At 42.3% G+C, this 21,970-nt stretch overlaps 1 protein-coding gene across 3 annotated transcripts in view; it reads right to left on the reverse strand.

The window, feature by feature from the left end:
- The window catches only part of Loxhd1 (lipoxygenase homology PLAT domains 1), a 135,267-nt gene that overhangs the window by 97,721 nt on the left and 15,576 nt on the right, over positions 1 to 21,970 (reverse strand). For all 3 annotated transcript variants that reach the window (XM_046428446.1, XM_046428445.1, XM_046428444.1), the window contains exon 5: positions 7,714 to 7,812. In XM_046428446.1, the coding sequence (XP_046284402.1) occupies positions 7,714 to 7,812 (99 nt within the window). The remainder of the gene's footprint in view (positions 1 to 7,713; positions 7,813 to 21,970) is intronic.

Genomic DNA, 21,970 nt, shown 5'->3' on the forward strand with positions numbered 1-21,970 from the left:
GTACAATGGGGATGGTAATAGGGCCTCCCTCATAGTGTCCCCATGGAGCGGGCTGCACACACACTTTGAACAGGCCCTGGGGCGTGTTAGGTACCAGGGCAGAGTGCTATTGCTGGGGTTGTTGCTATTGTTCTGGTATCATTCACATACTTCATGCAACTTCCTTTTTTTTTTCAGTGAGTGCTATGCTTTTGAGAGGACCCTGTTGATGGTAATAACTGGTTCATTCATCCAATGGCCCTCTAATAGTCATTGCATGGAAGAGGCACCTGTCTATGCATTTTCCTACTGATGGACATTTAGCTTGTCTCTCTTTGTTTTTGCAAATAGCAATGAATCAGACTCTTCTGTACCCTTTCCTGCTGCACATTCATAAGAACTGATCTGAGCAGAAACCTACCAGCAGGGCTGCTGGACCCTAGGGTGCGCTCATCTGCAGCTTGTGGGGTATGGCAAATTGACCGGATGACAGTAATTTCTACCAGAAAAGTTTGAAGATTCCCACAATCACTATTAGCATCTATTTTTAAAATTCTTATACAGTGTGTATAGAATGGTGTCTGACCATGGCTTTAACTTAATTTGCATTCCCCTACTTATTTGGAGAGACTGAGCACATGTTTTTTGCTGCCTATATATGCCATCTAGGTCTTGCTCATCTGTAACTTTTCTGCTTGTATCCTTTATTTTATTTCTCTTTTGTATGTTTCTTGCCTATTTTTTTAATCATTCAGATATTTTTTTGTGTTAACAGACTTCAACAATATTTTCCTTTGTTTTTGTGCTTTTGGTGAATTACTTAAGAAGCCCCATCCTTATTAAAGTGAAAAAGATACTCTCTTAAAGTTCCTTCTAAAAAATGTTATGATTTTCTTTTTCACATTGAAGGCTTTAACCCATCTGGAAGCTATTTTTGTGCACAGTGAAAGGTAAGGATCTAATTTTATCTTTTCTGAAATGGTTAGGCAATTGTTCAAACACCAGTAATTAAATGTCTCATCTTTTCTCTCTGATTTATAATGCCATCCCTATGGGTGTTTCTAAACTCTATTCAGTTCCATTAGTCTATTTTACTTATCCTTTCACCAATATCACACTGTTTTAGTTTTTAGAGACCTACAGTATCTGGCAGGGTAAATATCACCATATTATTAATATTGTCCATATTATTTTTATTATTCAAAATCATTTGGCAATACTTAGCCCTATGTGGTTCTGCATGAATTTTAATAGTATCTTCTGCTACAGGGTATTGGTATTTGGCATTTTGACTGAAATTGTATTGTATTATAGAATAACCTGAGTCTGAGTATTTTCTCATCCATGAACATTTTTCCATTTTTAAAAATCATATTCTTTTTTTTTTTTTGGCCCGGGATGGGGGATAATAGGGGTTGAACTTAGGGCCACTCAATCACTAAGCCACATCCCCAGCCCTATTTTGTATTTTATTTAGAGACAAGGTCTCACTGAGTTGCTTAGCACTTCACTAAGTTGCTGAGGATGACTTTGAACTTGTGATCCTCCTACCTCAGCCTCCCGAGCTGCTGGGATTACAGGCATGCGCCGCTGAGCCCAGCTAAAAAAACATATTCTTATTTATCCCCTTCAACAAAAATTAATTTTCCTGAAATATGCTCTTTTACAGATATTCTTAGGTTCCACATTATTGCTACAAATAGTATGTATTTAAATTAAATGTTTGATGCTTGTTTTCATTAATTTTTATATATATTAATCTTTGTATATATTGGTTTTATATAAATTTTGTATATGTTAGTCTTATTAGTCTTATACCTTTGTTAAATCTTCTAATTGTGAATTCTCCTGGATTTTATTGATTTTTTTTATGAAAAGGAAAACTTGTTCTTTCATTTTCAACCATCTTTGCTTGTGTCTCTCTCTCTTTTTTCCCCCTAAACCTTTTTTCTGGCCTTAGGACTTTAAGTACTGTGATGAATAGAAATAATGATTAGTGTGTTTTTGAGATAATTTTGCTTTTTCTATTTAATCTGTTATTGCAATAAATTAAATGAGTAGGCTGACTAATGTTAAATTATCCTTGAATTCCTAGAATAAATGGTATAGAGTAGAAATTATTTATTGTTTATGTGATTATTTATTTATAAATTTAGGGTGCTAACAGATTTATTAACACTTATTTAGGCTTTTTTGGTCTTTGTTCATAAATGAGGTTAATCTATGTACATTTCTTTCTCTTAAAAGAAATGCCTGGTTTGGGAATCAAAATTCATAAAATGAACTAGTGCTCAATACCACTTTCCCTATTCTTTGAAACAATTTGTATAAGATGGAAATTAATTATGTCTTAAGTAGTTGGTGTTTTTTTGCCCAATCTTATGAGTCTGATGTCTTAGGTGAACTCTAATTGCTGCTCTAATTTCTTTAATGATTACAGATCTCTTTGGAAACTAGCTACTGCAAGTCCTTGAGACAATCAATCCTTTTAAGATGCTGAGACCAAAGATCAAGTTATATCATATAGTGATAATCATAAGTCTTAGACCCAGACTCTTTACCATACATGGGACAATCTTGTATTCCTCTAAGCGATGAACGCTAACATAGCAAAGAGGATCAGAGGCCAGCAATCTCCATGCCATATTCCTCCTGGACCCCAACCCCAAGAAAGACTCTAATGCAGAACAAAGACCCCACAGCTTCAGAATCATTGTCTGTCTCCAAGGTCTGTAGTGAGAACCCTAGTATGTGATGGATACCCGAGGCTTTCACACCTGCTATCGGTACTGTCTCTGTTAGTTTTACCCAGTAAATTTTGTTCTTGATGATGATGATGATGATATACATTCTATCAGATTTTTCACATTACAGTTTCTTCCTTGATCAATTAACTACCTGGAAATGTGTTTTTGTTGAGAGGTTAGTATTCCTTCTAATTTCACCACCTATGATCAAAGAATGTTGTCTCTATATTATTGATCCATACAGCTTTGTGGTTTTATATGTGATCACTATGTGCTTGGAAAGAAAATGTATTCTCTACCAGTTGGATGCAGAAATCTGCATATTTCTACTAGATCAAGCTTACAAATTGTGTAGCTAAGATCTTCTCCACTCATACTAAATTTTTATCCATTTGACCTATCAATTGTTGAGAATGGTGTATTAAAATCTCCCTCATTATTGTGTATTTTTCAAATTACTCCAAGAATTGTTAATTACTGCTGACATATTTTGGAAATATTGCTGTTAAATTTATACAAATTCAGAACTATGGTATTATTCTTTTTGTCATTATTCCTTTTACCATTGTCTAGCAAAGTAGTTTACCTTCAACAGATATAAATAGCCATGCCACTTTCTTTCCTATCATTGCTATTTACCTATTTACTCCAACTCATTTCTTTTCAAATATTCTTTTTTTTAAAATTTTTTATTGTTGGTTGTTCAAAACATTACATAGTTCTTGATATATCATATTTCACACTTTGATTCAAGTGGGTTATGAACTCCCATTTTTACCCCGTATACAGATTGCAGAATCATATCAGTTACACATCCATTGATTTACATGTTGCCATACTAGTGTCTGTTGTATTCTGCTGCCTTTCCTATCCTCTACTATTCCCCCTCCCCTCCCCTCCCCTCCCCTCCCCTCCCCTCTTCTCTCTCTACCCCCTCTACTGTCATTCATTTCTCCCCCTTGTATTATTTTTCCCTTTCCCCTCACTTCCTCTTGCATGTAATTTTGTATAACCCTGAGGGTCTCCTTCCATTTCCATGCAATTTCCCTTCTCTCTCCCTTTCCCTCCCACCTCTCATCCCTGTTTAATGTTAATCTTCTTCTCATGCTCTTCGTCCCTACTCTGTTCTTAGTTACTCTCCTTATATCAAAGAAGACATTTGGCATTTGTTTTTTAGGGATTGGCTAGCTTCACTTAGCATAATCTGCTCTAATGCCATCCATTTCCCTGCAAATTCTATGATTTTGTCATTTTTTAATGCAGAGTAATATTCCATTGTGTATAAATGCCACATTTTTTTATCCATTCATCTATTGAAGGGCATCTAGGTTGGTTCCACAGTCTTGCTATTGTGAACTGTGCTGCTATGAACACAGACTCTGAAAGCTAGAAGATCCTGGAATAACATATTTCAAACACTGAAAGAAAATGGGTTCCAACCAAGAATTGTGTATCCAGCGAAATTAAGCTTCAGGATGGAAGATGAAATTAAAACCTTCCACGATAAACAAAAGTTAAAAGAATTTGCAGCTAGAAAACCATCTCTTCAAAACATCCTTGGCAAAACATTACAGGAAGAGGAAATGGAAAATAACAATGAAAACCAACAGTGGGAGGTAGGACAGTAAAGGGGGGGGGGGAAATAATCATAGAGGAAAACAAACCATGTTTAGTAACATAAATAAACAAATATGGCTGGAAAAACAACCCATATCTCAATAATAACCCTAAATGTTAATGGCTTAAACTCACCAATTAAGAGACACAGGCTAGTAGAATGGATCACAAAACAAGACCCAACAATATGCTGCCTACAGGAGACGCATTTGATAGGAAAAGACATACATAGGCTGAAGGTGAAAGGTTGGGAAAAATCTTTTCAAATATTCTGTATCATCTATTTAAGCTCATTATTTTTTCTCCGCTCACATAATAGGGTAATATTTATCTTTTAACTAAGTTTTTCTAAGTTTTTTTTTCTATTGATACATTTATCTAAATTTTGCTATTATTCATGCTTTTTCTTTGCTTCTCTTTCCTCATTTATTTCTATTGGTTTGATTCTTCATTCCTTTGTATTCGTTCTATTGATGTGTAGATTATATATTTCTATTTGGGGTGGGCACTTTTACAATTTTAATATTCATGCTTGACTTATTAAAATGTGCAATTAATCCTTTACAAAATCTTTTGGGGGTGGGAAGATGAACTATGGCCCAAAACCTCATTCTGTTTTAACTCTCACTAGCCATTTTCCTTCTCAAATATTATTGATTTTAAGTGTTTGAGATCCACATTTCTTCTTGCCCTTATGTTCATCATTATGACAAGTTTTACATAGTTAATGCCTCCTTAGATTTGTTACATAGTCATGGATTTTTTTTATTCACAGTTGGTTCTTGTCTCTCACTTTGTTCAGTGTACAATTTTATTTTTCTTAAAGTATTGCCTTCAGGGGTTGTTTAAGTATCAATCTAGAAATGGTAAATTCTATATCTCTTTGTTGGCGTGGAAATTTGTCCATTTTGCCTCACTCTGGAATGATGACCTCGCTGGTGTAGAATTATAGGCTGACATATATTCTGGCTCAGAACATTGAAGATATTATTACATGGATTTATGCCTCTTGCTACTAGGAATTTGCTATCAATTTAACTATTGTTTTCACAGAAGGCAATCTGCCAAATCTGCTTCCTTCTAAGATTTTTCTTTGTGCCTTTGGTCTCACTGTAAGGTATCTAAATGTAGGTTTGTTTTTATGTAACCTGTTCCATGACTCCTTTTGCTTCTTTAATCTGAAGATTTATATCTTTGTTCCAACCTAAAAAAGTTTTCATTGCATTTTGAATATTCCCTCACCTGTTTCTCCATATTCTCTGTTTTTTAAATTCCTATTTAACATCAATTAGCCCTTTCCATTCTTTCCTTCATTCCCATGACTTCTCATTTCTATTTTTCAATCTTTTTTGCCTCTGTGCTCAATGAATATTTTGCTCATGTTTATCTTACAGTTAACTAGTTCTCATTTAACTATTTCTAGTTGTATTGTTTAACTCATCTAGTAAACATTTATCTTTAGCAACCATATTTTCATTTCCTGTATTCCTGTTTACTAAGGAATACTCTGTTCAACTATTTCTAACTGTATTGTTTAACTCATCCAATGAGTTAAAAAAAAAAAGCTTAACTATATTTGGTAGCCATATTTTCATTTCCTGTATTCCTGTTTGATTCTTTCTCAAAATTTGCTGTTTTTTAGTGTTTTATTTTCTCAATTACCTTTTTCATGCACTTAATAGGTTTGAACAATTTAAGATATAGGCTTTCTCAGAATTTCTCCATTATCTGAAATGCCTAAGGATTTAATCTTTTTTATTATGTTCATTTTTTAAATTTGTTCTTTTTAGTTATATGTAACAGTAGAATATATTTTGACATATCATACATACATGGAGTATAACTTCCCATTCTTGTGGTTGCATGTGACATGGAGTTATACTAGTCATGTATTCATATATGAACATAGAAAACTAATGTCCAATTCATACTTCTGGCTTTCCCATGTCCATCTCTCTTCTTTTTGCCCCATTCCCCCGCCCCACCCCCTCCAATCCAGTGAATCTCCACTCTCACCCCGCTGCCTATTGTGAGTCAGCATCTGCATATCAGAGACAACATTTGGCCTTTGGTCCTTTGAGATTGACTTATTTCACTTGGCTTGATAGTCTCCAGTTCCACACATCCTGCAAATGCCATAATTTCATTCTTCTTTATGGCTGAGTAATATTTCATTGTGTCTGTGTACCACATTTCTAAGGATTTAATCTTATTATCTGCTGTGTTGATTTATGATTATTGTGACCTTGAGTGTTTTGTAGTTTGGGAAAATAAACTCATCTCTAGTACTTTATTGTGAGAATTTTGTGCAGTCTCCCAAATGCTTACATCAAGTACTTGAAGGTATTTATTACTGCCATGGAACAAACGTTCTAGGGAAAGCAGCTTTCCAAATCACATTTTTAGCATAAAATCAGACCTTGAGCCCACATGTGATATAAACCTAAGGTATCAATTTCTCAACAATTTTTTAAAATTTTAGTGATATTACAGAGATAAGTTTACTGATGAGTAATTTTTTTCCTGGTCTATTTTTTCACTGAAGATGTTTCTATGAAATTTCAGTGCTTCTGGCTTTATGTGCAGTTCTAATTTCAAATCTCTTGCCTCATGCAGGGCCAAGGTCTCATTTTTCTGACCCCCAAATGGGTATAAAAACCTATGCTCTAGATTGTTGGGCATGAAGCTCCCTCCTTCTAAGAGTCATAACATCAATTCATGGTTAATATTTGAGTTCCCTCTTCATTTCTGGCACCTGGTGAGTTCTCTTTTATTCCCTTATAAGCTCAACAATACATTTTGAATTCTTTAATATATTTTATCCAAAATTCACATGTCTCTGTAGCTTCTCTGACCCCTATACCACTAAATTGGCAGAAGCAGGAGAGAACCACCTGTCTCAGTTCTCTTGACCTGAACTTCTCACCAGCACCTGCAGCTGTATTTGTCCTCATTTCCTGCTTCAACTGTGAAGGCAATTCTAACTGTCCCCTGGCCCCATTCCAATATTAGCCAATTCACTGCTCTGGATCAGACCATACCCAGCCACAACCCCACGCATAGCTTGGATGGGCACAGAGCTTATGGAGATGAAGAGAGGCAGTAATCTCTGGAGATGCAGAGATTGGGTTTGCACCTGGTCTAGGATATAAACCAATTTTAATCAACCCCCAAACCAGGCATTCTATATTCTGAAAACATAAATTTTTCAACACAGCATGGACAGCCCAACACTCCAGACAGGCCATGATATTCGAGAGAGGAGCCCAAAGGGGGCTTGAGCTGCCTTCCTCTGCCAGGGTTGTGGGAAATAACCCATCTAAGAGGCAGTGCTGGGCAAGGCTTGTGAAAAAGGATTCAAACCCATTACCTGTGTCTCCATACTCTCCAAAGATATTGATGAAGACATCTGCATCCGTCCCCGCACCAATTACATCGCCAGTGTACACCTTGATTTCATATTTGTTACCTGGAAATGAAGACAGAGGAAGCCTTAGCTCATTAAGCTCCTAAGGAAAACCGGCCCATCCTCTAGAGTGTTGAGCATGGAGGCTCCCTTCTTCTAAGAGCCAAAACATAAATTCCTCATTAATACTTTGATTCTGAGCTACCATTCACCCTTCTCCCCAGCAAGGCACAAATTGTCATCGTTATTGTCAATAACAGAGCAAGAAATAAATCATTCAACACTGGTTCCAAATGGTCATTATTATACTGTATGCAACACATAAATCAGAGCTGGTGGGAACCTGATGTTTTTATTTACTGACATGTTGCCTTGGGATGGCTATCCAAACCCAAGATGCCAACCAACCCACCAGCATATCTCCCGTGAACTGTTGAAATGTCTCCAGCTGGGTTCCCTGCATCTCCTTTGCCTTCTCCAATATTTTTCCCACACTGTACCACAATGTGGAAATTCACTAGGGAAACTGGATTCTGTAGATGAAAATTAAATTCATATGTAGTTTGCCAAGGCCATAACTAATCCACTGGAGCACCATGATGGCCAACAAATACATGCTTAGGGGTTCCTTTTTCAAAGACCTGTATCTGCTTCTTGTGTCTTTGTTCCAATCACTGCACAGAAATTCTCTGTGAGCCCCAGACTACGTCAAGGGGACCCAGAGGTCAATGTAAACCTGGCACCATGATGAATTCTGTTTATCTCTCCCCATCTGGAGTCTTCTTTGGGGTGTGATCAGAGGAAGAAGACTCTTCCAGATTTTATTTAGTGCCAATAATCCCAAGAGCTGAGACAAACCTTCCTCTCTCTTTCCCTTCCTATGTGGCTTTCCATTTTTTGTGTAGCAGAATTCTTTGTATAAGATGTCTAATGCCCAACCTGTGAAACTGATAACACCAGAGCTCTTTAGATTGAGGCCCATCGTCCTGACCCCTCTGTCCAACTCCTTTCTAGAGTCTTCCCTGACCCCTACTCTGTCTCCCAGGAGGTATTTATCCTCTGTATTCTTCAGCTCTGCTCTGTCCTCTATGTCAAGTTGAATCAAATTTCCTAAAACCCCAAGTCCCAGGAAAGTTGTTCAGTGTGAAGCACTGCCTTTGGGAAGGAAACACAACGTCATCCACCTCTACCCCTGCCCGCAGTACAGGGCCAGCCCTGGGAGATGATGTGGCACCAACTCCAGCACCCTCTGCACAGCTTGTACACGTTGGTCTTTGGCTGTGAGAACATGGAGCCTAAAGCAGACAGACAGTGTCTTCTCTTTCTCTCCTCAGTCCTCACGTAGCAAAATCCACCAATGGGAGAGGACAGACTCCTCCAATCCTTGCTCCTAAGTGAAGGCTCCTGGAGGAACAGCCACTCTCCGACTCCACCCTTCTTGCCTAACCATGAAGATCCCCTGAGATAGCAGCTGGAACCAGAACCTTCAGAGGGGGCCAGACCAGGGAACTCCCAGGCTAGTAGCTTGAAATATGAGCCACCCTGAGGTTGCCTGGAAGGGTTTGGGAGAGCTAAAGTTTCCCTCTTTATAATTCAGCCCACAAATTTCAATTCTGTCTTCTGGAATAATTCATAGTACTGGCTTCTCTTTCCACAAATGCTTCCCAGCCCCTCCTGCTTCATGTGCCTGGTCCCCTTGGAGTCCTCTTGTCCCTGCAGTCTGACCAATGCTCAGAAACAGCCTTCAGACCTGCCCAGGGCCCCCATCATCCTGGCATCTTGCCACTATAAAGAGGAGTCTCGAGTTCTGGTAGAGTGAGCCCTGGACTGGAGCTGGGAATGGTTGTGAATTCCCAGAGATCCTTCCTGCCAGGGAAGGAGGAAGCACTTCCCAGGATACCCCACGACTTCCTGGGCCCCCTGCCAGGGGTCAGCAAACTTTTTCTGTGAATTACCAGATAGGAAATATTTTCAGCTTTGTGGGCCATTTGGCCCAGGTGGCATCCTGGGTTTGTCCCATGGGCTATAGTTTGCCCACGCTGCCCTATGTCTTGTGCTCTCAGGCACAGTTCTGTGTGCTTCTAGGTAAGGACCACAGGACTCTGCTCTCTGTGCCCTGGGATGGGTACAAATCTGCGTGGCATGAGGTGATCAATGCCTGCTGTAGGACTGTAACAGCACAACCTAAGCACTGGCTAAACAGACCTGTTTGGGTGAAGCACCTCCTGTGTCAGTAAACAGGGCCAGATTTCCCTGCCCCCCCAAATGTGTGACTAGTCTAAACCTGGAGGTTCCCTGGGTCTCATAAATAAGGGGACCTGGTCTGGGGCTTTCCAAAGGTTAAGACATATGACAGCTCCAATCCTATTACCTTAGGAATCATGCCTTTAGCACATGGCCTGGCTGGAGGCCAGGAGCAGAGAGGGAAAGAGGTGAAGGTCAAGTTGGATGAGGTCTAGCAAGGCATTTACTCCTCTTCCAAGAAGAGTGAGCTAACATGGAGAAATGGCCTCATGGCCAATGATGGGGAATTTACTCGAGCCAGCACAAGAGCTGGCCTGTGATTTACCCATGTTGCGTGTTGTCTGTTGTAACATTTCCCTAGAACTGATTTCTCTCTGGCCTTTACGGCAGGCTGCGGTTAACTCTTACAGGAGCTTCCTGAAAATTAGAAAAGAGAATCCCTGCTGGATGTGGTGGTGCCACATCTATAATCCCAGCAACTGAGGAGGCTGAGGCAGGAGGATTGCAAGTTCAAGGCCAACCTCAGTAACTTAGTGAGGCCCTAAGCGACTTAACAAGACCCTCTCTCAAAATAAAAAATTAAAAGTGTAGTGGTAAAGCATCCCTGGGTTCAATCCGAGTATTAAAAAAAAAAAAAAAAAAAAAAAAAAAATCCCTTCCTCAAGACACTTTACTGCCATCTGTTGGATAATCATAATAAATACAGAAATCTACAACCTTCCCTTTACAGAAAGTGTCTCCTTATAGAGCTGCACTGGTGCAGTGCCTGACCTTTACATCTGAGCCCAGCAACCCTACCTCTCAGGCAGTGGCCTCCTGCCACTAAAGGTCACTGTGAGCTCAGAGGGGCCAAACTAAGGAAGCTTGGCTCAGAACAAAATATAATGAGGGTACAGAGCAGGGGTTAGGCTAGTCACACAGTGCCTTGAGAAGCCACACAGGACTGAGCTGGGGTCCTGTGCTGGTGGAATTAGTTGCAGCCTAAGACAGGTTTCCTGCCCCAAGGCCACAGCAATGAACTGTCTAATGTCCTTTCTTCTTGGTGACTACACAGTCAGTCCTACCTCCCACTGCAGGCCCCATGGTGAAGGCAAAGGCTGCACCCTTCAAACAGGAAATCTGTCCCTGAAGGCCGGCGGAAGCTGCCTGCGTGGGCTTCCAGAAAAGGCAGGCACCGGCAGGCCCCAGCTGCCTGCCTGCCTGCGCCGGGTGCGCCAACCGCCCCCACAGCCTCCCCTACGCTCTGTCTGGAACAGTCAGCGCACAGCAGCGACAGAAAGCATCAGAGAGCTGCCCGGGGAAGCGGGGGGGTGGGGGGGGGGTGGTGGAGGCACAGGGATGAGCGGGTTGGCCCCCCAAATCCCAAATCCTGTGCCACTTGCACAGCTGAGCCTGGCTGAGCCCAATGACAGAAGTCAAGCACGTGGCCACGGCTAAGCCTGTCCCCTGGGGAATGGACTGTCCCACACCCAGTGTGACTTGAGCCTCTGCGATGCTCGCGATGCTCACGTGGTCCGGACTCTTTCAGGAGGCAGAGGCTCATGAATGAATGGACGGATGCTGTTTCTTTCCCTTCCCTTCCCCTATCCCCGCATCCCATGAGCATGGAACGTGGCCTTAGTCATTTTGGCAGGTGAGGGCTGGGAAGGAGGCCGATCCGGCTTGATTCCACCCCACCCGCAAGTGAATCTGCACCGGCTCACACCCAACACCCCTCACTTCCGCTTACTGAGAGCCGAGGCGCTGGAAGTGAGATCTCACAGGCGGTACGGTACGTAGGTGGAGATGAAAATGGAGAGGGAGAGCAGCTCGGCGGGACTGCCCTGGGGTGGGGGGTGAGGAGGAATGTTCTCTCCCAGCCAGGGGAGCCCATCCCTCCTCAAGTCTGCACAGGGGCAGGATGGGCAGGTAGGGCAGTGCTGGGTTATGACCACTGACAGGGAATCCCTCCCAGGCCCATGAACTTAAGTGCTCCCTCTCCACATGCCGTCCCCCAAAAGGTCTCCTCCTCCTGCCTCAGGCCCAGAGCTCCTAATGGCCCCAGTGTGTCCAATACCAGTAGGTGAAACCCACCTCCAATTATCTCCTTTCCAAGCTCCTCATAGCCTGTGGGACACACTCCCAACTCTGGGCCCATATGCAAGATTCCCCCTGCAAAATCCCAGGCCTCTTTCTCAGCTTCCCCCACTCTCACTTGGCCTCTCCTCCTCTCTCAGCCTCTCATGGTCTAGAAAATAGGACAGGACTTTTCTGCTTTCCCTAGAATGCCCTTGATCTTGCTGCCCTTGCAGACACACCAATGTACTAAAATAAAAAGAGCGTCTAACACTTACGGAGGACCCAAAGGGGCCAGTCACATCTCTCACCTCATTTAATCCTGCCAAGAATGGACCCTCTTGCTACTATTGTCACGATTGGACTGATGAAGCAAAGGAAGCAGAAGGTCAAGAACTCAACCAAGTTCACAGTTGGAAACAGTGAAGCCCAGATTTGGACTGAAGAGGTGTGAACACGAGGGCTCTCTATTCCCTGTCATCGCACCCACCAGCCAGGCCCAGGTCACACCCCAGGCTCTCTTAGAAGTACCCACCTCCCAAGCCACAGTGGCCTTTCCCAAATTCCCAGTATCTGAAGTGCTCATTTGACACTTAACATGGGCCCGAAAACATGAGGCCCTGGAATTTTCCTCAGCTGAGCCTGGTCGACAATGGCATTAGAACATCAGTTGTCAATAATTATTTATGGGCAATTAAAAAATATCACTCTACTTCTTTCATTACACAAAAATAGTATATTTCCCTTGGGGTTAAAAAAAAATCTTTTCAATGTTAGCCTGATGCTCTCAGGTGTGGAAACGTGGCATGGGGCATAGAGAAGCTTCCAGTCTTCTTAGCCCACCTTGCTCATCCCTGAATCCAAATCACTCAAGTCCTGCAGAGCTCTTTCCAGACCTGTCACTCATCTTCAGTCACTTGTCTTCCTTTGTCCCAACACCACGGCTCTTAGAAGACCTTTCCCACCCACCTCCACACTCCGGGCTCACTTCCTTCTCAGACTCCACCTCAGTGCTCACCTGATCCTCTCCTATCTCTGGAGAACCAGTTCTACTCTCCTGCAGCAGGAGGCACTGGAACTTCACTCAGCCTTTCTGCAGGGCAGGTGAGTCCCATGTGTCAAAGATTTAACATTCTGCAAAATCCTTGAACCAATCATGCAATCCTGTGCATAGCAACTCCTTTATGGTAAGAGAGTAATTATTCTCATAAATTACCTTTAAGGATGTCTATCATAGCATTGTTAATAATAACCCCAAATTGGGAACAACCTAAAAATTTCCAAAAATAGGGGGTTCTTTGCACAAACTATGATATTCTTTCATTTATGGACTACTATACAGCCATTTAAAATAATGGTTAGAAGATTATTCAGTGCTATACTATAGTATTAAGTGAAAAAGATGGTTACAAAACTGAGTATAATATAATACCATTGTTAAGCAATATATACTATTTAATACATTCATGCATCAAACAAAACAAAAAACCAGAAAGGAAATTCACCAACATGTTAGCAGGGGTGTCTCCAAAGCAATCTTCCACAGAGACTGAATTCAAGTCTCTGGGTTTACTCCTGGCTCCATCCTGACCCAGAAACTAACTTATCTTTAGGTAATTTCATCTGTGAAATGGGCATAGTTAAAAATACCTTCCTCATGGGTTGCTATGGAAATAAATGGATTTTATGATAGATGGCAGGAAGATAGACCATGCATCATAGATAGATAGATAGATAGATAGATAGACAGACAGATGGGTGGCAGGCAGTTTCTTGAGCATGATACCTGATATTGAGTAAACATTGAATAAAAATCGCCCATTACCATATTTGGGTGATGGAATTATAGAAGTTTTTCTTCTTTTGCCTATTTGTACAATATTTTTGATTTTTTACAATGGCCATGTTTTTTCCCCTGTGATTGACAATTAGAGTTGCCTAAAGCCAATACCTGAATACGTTTTCTGTAGTTTGGAAGGAATCTTTGAGAACTTCTGCCAGCCTGTTACACCCTGAAACTGACTTTGGTACCAAAAGCTGTTGAATGGGTCAGAGTGGCCACAAGGCTGGAGGGAGGGTTGAGGATTAGATGGAAGAAGATCGAAACAGGGCCACCAGATGGACTAGGTAGTAGGCATCTTTCTGTGACTTGCACTGGGCTCGCCCCAGCCAACCCCTGGAAGCTAGGAAGGGTCCCATCAGGAAGGCACTGGTGCTGGAATGGACACGAACTACTGGATCAGGGCCAGGGCGGTTTCTGTATCATGAGTTCAAGTGTTTAGGGATACGAACTGGGGCACAGAGAAAATGCTAATTCCATCAGTAGAAAAAAATTATTTTAAGCACCTGTTTAAAGACAAGAATAAGCAAGTTTAGAGCAAATATATCATTTCTGCATTCTGCAAAAGTCCTGGCTGCTGGACTGAAGCTTAACCAGAGGCACAGCACCCCAAATCTGACAGTGCCCTGGGTGGGGTCGGAGGTCACAGTGAAACTGTGGCATGTGAATGAGACTCTGTGCCCACGGAGCCCATGATTTCCCCAAGAGCCCTCATTCTACTGCAGCCCGGAAACTCCTTGTCACCCACAAGGACGCTTGAGCATCTCCTCCTCCACGAAGCCCTCTGATTGCCCTTGCACTGTGCCCCTGTTGGCCTGGCCACCTCCACTCAGAGCTTTCTAGCCCTCTTCGTTGGGATTCTCTCCCGGCCTGACTCTCATGTCTAGACTGTAAGCTCCTAGAGAGGAGATGAAGAGATTCCAGGAGATTCCAAAATAATCCACTCGTTGACTCACTGAATGAATGAGTCGGGAGCAGCAGAGGCAGAGAAGCCGAAGCTGGCATGGCCAGCCCAGGGCTCCAGCTCTGTGCCACGGTCGGACCGTGTGACCAAGGCCAGGTCGCTTCAGTCCCCTGGGCTTCCGTTTTCTCCCCTATAAAGTGGAGGAGGAGTAGACAATGTCCCTTCCAGTCCCAAAATTCTCTGATATGCCTCACTGGGGCCTCATTCAGAGCAGTTCTGTCTTCCCACTCTTTCCGGAGATGGTTTTCCGCAGTGCTAGGTGGGAGCACAAGGGGTGGGCGGGAAGCTGCTGTGAAGTTCAAAGGAGGAGAATGCGGCAGGCTGGCCCAGAGCTCCCCACGCTGAAGCTCTCGGCCCTGGGTCTGTGGGCCTGAGACCACCTCCACAGAGCTCAAAGGACAAGGACTCCTGAGCAGGAACCACAGGAAATAGAGCCCTAACCAATGTTGAAGCTGGGTGTCGGGGAAATGCCAGGGACAGGGAGAAGGCTGGGGCTCCTTGCAGGTTTCAGTCACCTGCAAGGTTGCCAGTCTGCTCCCATGAGGCTTCCAAATCCGGGTCCAAGAGGGGATCCTGGCACCAGGCAGTTCCAAAGCCCTTTCCAGTTCTAAGAGGCCCAAACTGAAGACTGTGCATCTCAGCATCAGAACAGGCCTGGAGGTGGGGCAAGAGGAAGAAGATATTGGGAGGAAACAGAAGTCACACAGTTGCTGAAGGGTAAGACTAGAACTCAGGGTCCACACCCACGAGAGCTCCGCTACCCACCTCTGCTGCTGGTAAACGCACACATTTCTAACCAATGTTCATACAAACCTCTAAGTCCTAGGGGCAAGGCAACAGGTGCAAGTGAAAGAACAATCACCAGGTGGGCCAGAGGAGACCCCAGAGTTCCCCTCAATGCCGCCTGAGCTTGGTTGGAGAGACAGACACATATTAAGTAATCAGAAGCCAAAAGGCAATTAATAGTCCCTGCAATCTGGTGTTTCTCAGTCATTTATCCAACCCCAAACACCTGAGGACTCCACCCCACCCCATCAGCTACGGTGGAGCATTCTGGCAGCTGCTAAGAATGACACTTAACAGCCTCAAAGTGTGGGGACTGAGCCTGGCTTCCAGCTAGGCGCTGCCATCCATGTGTGGATGTCAATGCAGCTTCTCAGCCCCTCTGGATTCTGGGTTGTCAAGAGGGTGAGCCATCCCAGGAAGGATGGAAGAAACCCTCCAGGAAGGGAGTCAGGCATTCATGGCAGAGGAAGGGATGCCAAGAGGCAGATGGCAGGAGGGAAAATTCACGGCACTTCTGAAGCAATTCAATAGCCGAGACTGTTGCCAGGGATAATAAATGCAGATATGCTGGGAAAGCGGCTGCCAGCCTTCCACAGGCTCCAGAGGATGCCAGGACCCCTAACGCCCACTCTAAGTGGGAGACAATCATAGAGACGGCTGCTAAGTCCCTGTGCAGCCTCCATGTCTGAAATGCTTAATTGCGTGTGATATCTGTGTGGAACATTTCACAGAAATTCAGGGGCTCTCACTTGGACTGTGACCCCACTCCTGCTGATTCACATGAGAGGGAGAAGGCAGGAGGTTTCTCCAGTGCCCTTGAAGTCCTGGGCAAGAACTGAGGGGTTGGGATGGAGCAGGCATTTTCCTCTTTTCTTCCAGGTGAACGGGATCCCTTTGACTACAAAGTCAATATGGCATATTGTCACTGTTAAAAACAGTTAATGACCACTCAGAATGTATTAACAGAAGTGGGGCATTAAGGGACCCTGGATAGCCAAAACAATCGTGAGAAAGAACAAATTGCTGGTGTCACCCTTTCTGATCTCAAAACTTCCTATGAAGCATCAGTAGTGGTAATGGCTGGAATAAGAACAGACATATTGATCCATGGAACAGAACAGAAGTAAACACTGATGCACACAGTCTAATAATCAACAGAGCAGAAAGGCAACTTATGGAGTGGGAGAGAATTATATAAAAATCACAGGCTTTATCATGGGTTAATAACTAGAAAAATAAATAACTGCACTAAATTAACAAAAACAAAATGACTTGATTTTTAAAAACTGGGTGAAGAACATTTCTCCAAAGATAAACAAATGAGCAAGAAGCACTGAAGAGACGACCAACACTCTCATTAGGAAAATGCATATGAAAACTACAAAGAGACACCATTTCGCACCCATCCGAATGTTATTATGGAATAAATAAATAAAAGTGCCGGTCATGATGTAGAGAAATTGGAACCTCAGATATCGCTGATGGAGATATAAAATGGTATAGTGCAACCACTGTAGAAAACTTTTAAGTTTATTTTTTTTCAAATAAACTTAAAAGTTTGGGGTGGTGCCTCAAAAGTCAAACATAGAATTACTGTATGAACTAACAATCCCACTTTTTGGTATATACACAAAACAATTGGCAGCAATGATTTGAGCACATATCTGTGCACCTGTGATCTCAGCAGCTTTATTCACAATGGCCAAATGTGGAAATAGCTCAAACATCCATTGACAGATGAATGAATAAACAGAATATGGTAAACACCTACAATGAAATGTGATTTAGCCTTAAATTATCCTGACACATGCTATTCTGAGGTTGAACCTTGGAGACATCACGCTAAGTGAAATAAGCCAGATACAACAGGACAAATACTGTGGGATTCCACTTACATGAGTTTCCTAGGCTAATCAAAATTTATAGAAAACGAAACTAGAATAGAGGTCACGAGGGACTGGGAGGGAGGAGGACATGGGAAGTTAGTATTTAATGGGAACTGTCTCAATTTGGGCGGAGGAAAAATTCTGGAGGTGAATAGTGGGAATAGCTGCAAAACGATAAGAATGTGTTGGACTCATTACTCCCCATCATCCTATACACAGAACAACTGAGAGAACCCAAAGGACACCTATAAAAATAAAGTGAAGAACAATATACCACTTACGGTAACTTTGCACCTGTGTCAATTTCATTAATGTTTGCAGAATTGAAAACACAGGCTTTAATGGGTTGATACCCCTGAATCTGACACTTAAAGATGGTTAAGATGGAAAAAATTTTTGTTGTTTATGTTTTGCCACAACAACAACAAGCAGGAAGATGGTGTCAGGGAGGCCCCTCAACCTGTTCTAATGAGCCTCCTTCTACTTTACATAATTCTAGTCCAAAGGGAACTTTCTTGGGAAAGGGTCACAAAAGGAGAGACCAAAGGTAACTCCTGAGAGGACAGAAGCCTGGTTTCTGGCAACTGAAGGACTGTCATGTAGACAGACACTGTGTGATGTCAACCGAGGACTGGAGCCAGACAAGAGGAAGCCTCGGGAACACCATAAGGCTTTAATTGCAAGAAGGTCTTTCCAAGTGCTTAGCAGTGAAATGGGTTGCTCAGAGAGGCTGAAAACTGTCCACCCCTCAAAAAAGGTTGGATGCAAACCAAGGTCAAAGAAGCCACAGTGTGGATACTGTGGAAGGTATCCTGGGGCAGTAGGAGATTGGCCCAACTGACTTCCATGATTCCTTACAACTCTTGGGCTCTGATACAAATAGGAAATTACCCTGAGTCTTGCCCTGCCCAAGGGAATGCAGAAATAGGAGACCCACATTCTACTCCCACCTCTATCAGTGATTGACCATTTGACCTTGGATGGGTCACTCCTGCTTGCATCTCAGTTTACTCATCTCTGTCATTAACACCTGCCAGTCACTTCCTCACCCCATAACTATCCCTCAAAGTGTCATAAGAATAAAGCAGAGAACATGAAAAGGAAAGTTCAGATATGATTGCCACCCCCCACTCTCCTCCCAGGCTCTGCCTTCCCTTCCTCTCAAATCAGGATTGGTGGCATTTTCTGGAGTTCAGTCTGGACACCACTGGTGGATTGTGGGATGCTAGCATAGGGCATGAGCATTATCTAATGATGCATATTCATGTTATTAGTTAGTATACTAGTGTATACCTGGTATTTATAGCAAATGAGAACAGCTTTTCTTCAGGATATTGATATAATTTTCTTTTTCAAATAAGTTTAAAAGTTAAGGTAAGTTGTAAAAAGTGAGTTAAAGAATAAAAAGTAAATAATAATAATACAAGTAATTAATATAATATTCAATAATACTTGAATAAGGAAAAACTCTTGGAGGTAGAATGTGAGTGACAAGGTCTTGGGAACCCCCAATGGACTGAGGGGTACAGCAACCTGCCTCCTCGAGCCCAGCCATGGATCCCCAAAGCCTGGAGATCAACCGAGAGAACCCAAAGGCAAAGCTGTTTTGGTTGTTCTGCTGTCAATTTTCTTTAATATGCCAGATACAGGAATTTTACCAACCAAATGAGCACAACTAAATACTGAACTTGGCTCTAGGCCTTCCATCCACAAAACTGTGAGGCTGGTCAACTTCTACCTCCTTCCTTTGGAACTTCCTGTCTGTGTTTTTTCTGAGGTTCACCTTCTACCCAATGGACTCCATTAAGAAGGAGATCAGCCCTGTTAAGGCCCCTCTAAAGGTGTAGGGAATATGTTGGGTATTTCCCCCCAAGAAGTGCATTTAACGAAAAGCCAGTCAGGAAACATCCATCTCCAGGTGAGTGTTGAATACCAGGGCAGCAGTCCTAGTACCCCAAAGTTCCCCTTCTGCTCTCACATGCAGGGCAAGCTCCCCCCCTGCATGTCTCAAAACATGAGATGTGAGATCCATTAGAGAAATCTCCTAGAAACCTGATCAAGTCCTATCCCGTCCACCCCAATAGCTACCTGCTGATGAGTTCAGAGGGTCAGTCAGCAATCCTAGAACACCTGCATTCTCTGAAGAGCAGGAATGAAACAAGTTTCCAGCTGATAACCAGACAGGACTTCAGCCATTGTCCTTGGGGTGAGGGAGGGGTAAAAGCCACCTACCGATCTTCCCTCCCTTAGACAATGTTGGGAGTTGGTGATATAGACCTGGGAAAAGTTCCCTTTCCTCTCTCCTCCTTCTGCTATTGCTCACATCCCATATTTTGAAATATTCCACCTATTAAATTGCATGGATGAAGAACTAATTATCTTTCCTATTTTTATATCAAAGACCTCCAGTGGTAGCCAAATACCAAGTTAGTATAATTCCAGGTGAAAAACAAAGAAATTGAAACATTTGTTTACCAATACAGTCATATTAATATTTAAAGAATATTAATTAAGGAGTACTAATTCAAGAGCCCTTTTTCATTCTTTTTTCTGGAATCTAGCCTAATGTTCCACTGCTTACCAGGGTCCAAGAAATGACTCAGAGACCAGGTCAGCAGAGGTCCTGCTTCAAAAAGCAAGAAAACAACAATCTGGGCGACTCTTATGGAAAACCCAGGAACCAGTGAGCTCATTTCCCAGTGGGGACTCTTCAGAAGCTTTTCTCTGACGGTGGTGCCCCAGACTTTTGTGTGACCAAAGCAGAAAGTAAGATGACAAACTAGAAGTGGGAAAAGTCAAGAGAGGGGAGACTAAGAGAACAGAAAAGGAAGTTGGCCAACAGGGCAATTCGAAGGATTGATCATGGTAAAGAGACTTGATCAAAAATTAAAGATGCTTAAGATCTATGGGAGAACCTAGGAAATTCCACACCAACAGAAAAGACAAGCAAAGGACATACAATTCACACACACACACACACACACACACCACACCTTGCCTTAGAGTAACATATTACTACTAACATTATGTTGGAAACCTCAAATATATACAATAAAAATCTATCAAAAAAGAAAATGCAACAATTTGCCAATAAGCATATGAAAATATTCAGCCTCACCAGTAACCAAAGAGAGAACTTTGAAAACCCCCTTTTCCTCTCCAACTGGAACATTACACAGTACTACTAAATGTCGGTCAGGCTGATGAGCATGGATTGCTTGCACAGTTGGTAGGACTGTGCAGACACTCAATTTCAAGGGCCACTTATCAAAATGCTCCTCAAAAACGTCAACCACGAGCATTCTGTTCATCTTCGAAATTCCACTTTGGAAATTATCTTAAGGAAAGAATCATGAATCAGTGCAAAGATTCAGGTGTATTGTTTATAATAGAATTGTCTATCATCAAAAAAAATGTTCAGGGGGCAATGCAAAATACATTTCCAATGATAAGAAATTCAGTGAATACTCCAGAATACTGCACAGTCATTGTAAGTAGGGATGTTGAGTGATATTTAATGGCATAGAAATAAACATGCTGTAAAACAGAAGCTGTCATAGCTGCCCATTATTTCAAACTGCATATGCATAGAAAAGATTAGAAATGAATGCACAAAATGTCACTAGTGTTATTTTTCCAGGTGATAGAATTATGGATATTCTTTTCTAGACATTTTCATATGGCTATTTTCTGCAATGATCAAATTTGGCTTTTTTAATAAGAGAAAATATCAATATTTTAAAAGAATCAATAAAGTTGCAAATTATTATGATGAAGGTCAAGTGTTCAAGGTTGGGAGGTGACATATAAGAGGTAGACAGAAATTGAGAGCTGGAGCCCACTGGACAGGATGTATAGCTGGCTGGCCAGGTAGAAATGTACCACACAGGTACATGTTGGAAGGCAGAATCCAACCAGCATGGTCACCAGCTATGTTCTGCTGAGTGGCTATGGAGAAGTGGCTTCCTTCCCTAGCCTCCAAACCCTTCTCCCCTCTGATGACCCATGAATGTATGACAGCAGGGTGTTATAATACAGTACCTTCACATAATCCTCTCCTTTTTGGAAAGGCAAATATGTTCAGTGATGGGGTCAGATCAGGTCAGGACTTTAGAGGACAAAAGAGTGGAAAATAAGAACATGAGATACAGTGTGTGTGAGTGTGTGTGTGTTTCTATGCTTTGTTCTCTTTATTCCTATAGAACAAGATGACTGAATATGACTGAATTTTAAGCCAGAGATGTCACTGGAAATAAGTTAGTTTATTCCTCATTAAAATCAGGAGGAGCCAGAGGTTAGCATGATGGGATTTGGAAGCTCCAAATTCTGATTCCCATCCACAAGGCCCTGGCTATAATTTGGGTTTCTTCCACATCATGAAAAATGGAAGAGAATAGGAAGATAGGGAAAGATGCCTTGATCTCAGAGGGCCTCTTGACAGACAGT

The sequence above is a fragment of the Marmota monax genome, unplaced genomic scaffold (genome assembly GCF_021218885.2).
Source record: "Marmota monax isolate L192 unplaced genomic scaffold, Marmota_monax_Labrador192_F-V1.1 WCK01_AAM20220418_F8-fsc00031, whole genome shotgun sequence".
Classification (NCBI taxonomy): Eukaryota; Metazoa; Chordata; class Mammalia; order Rodentia; family Sciuridae; genus Marmota; species Marmota monax.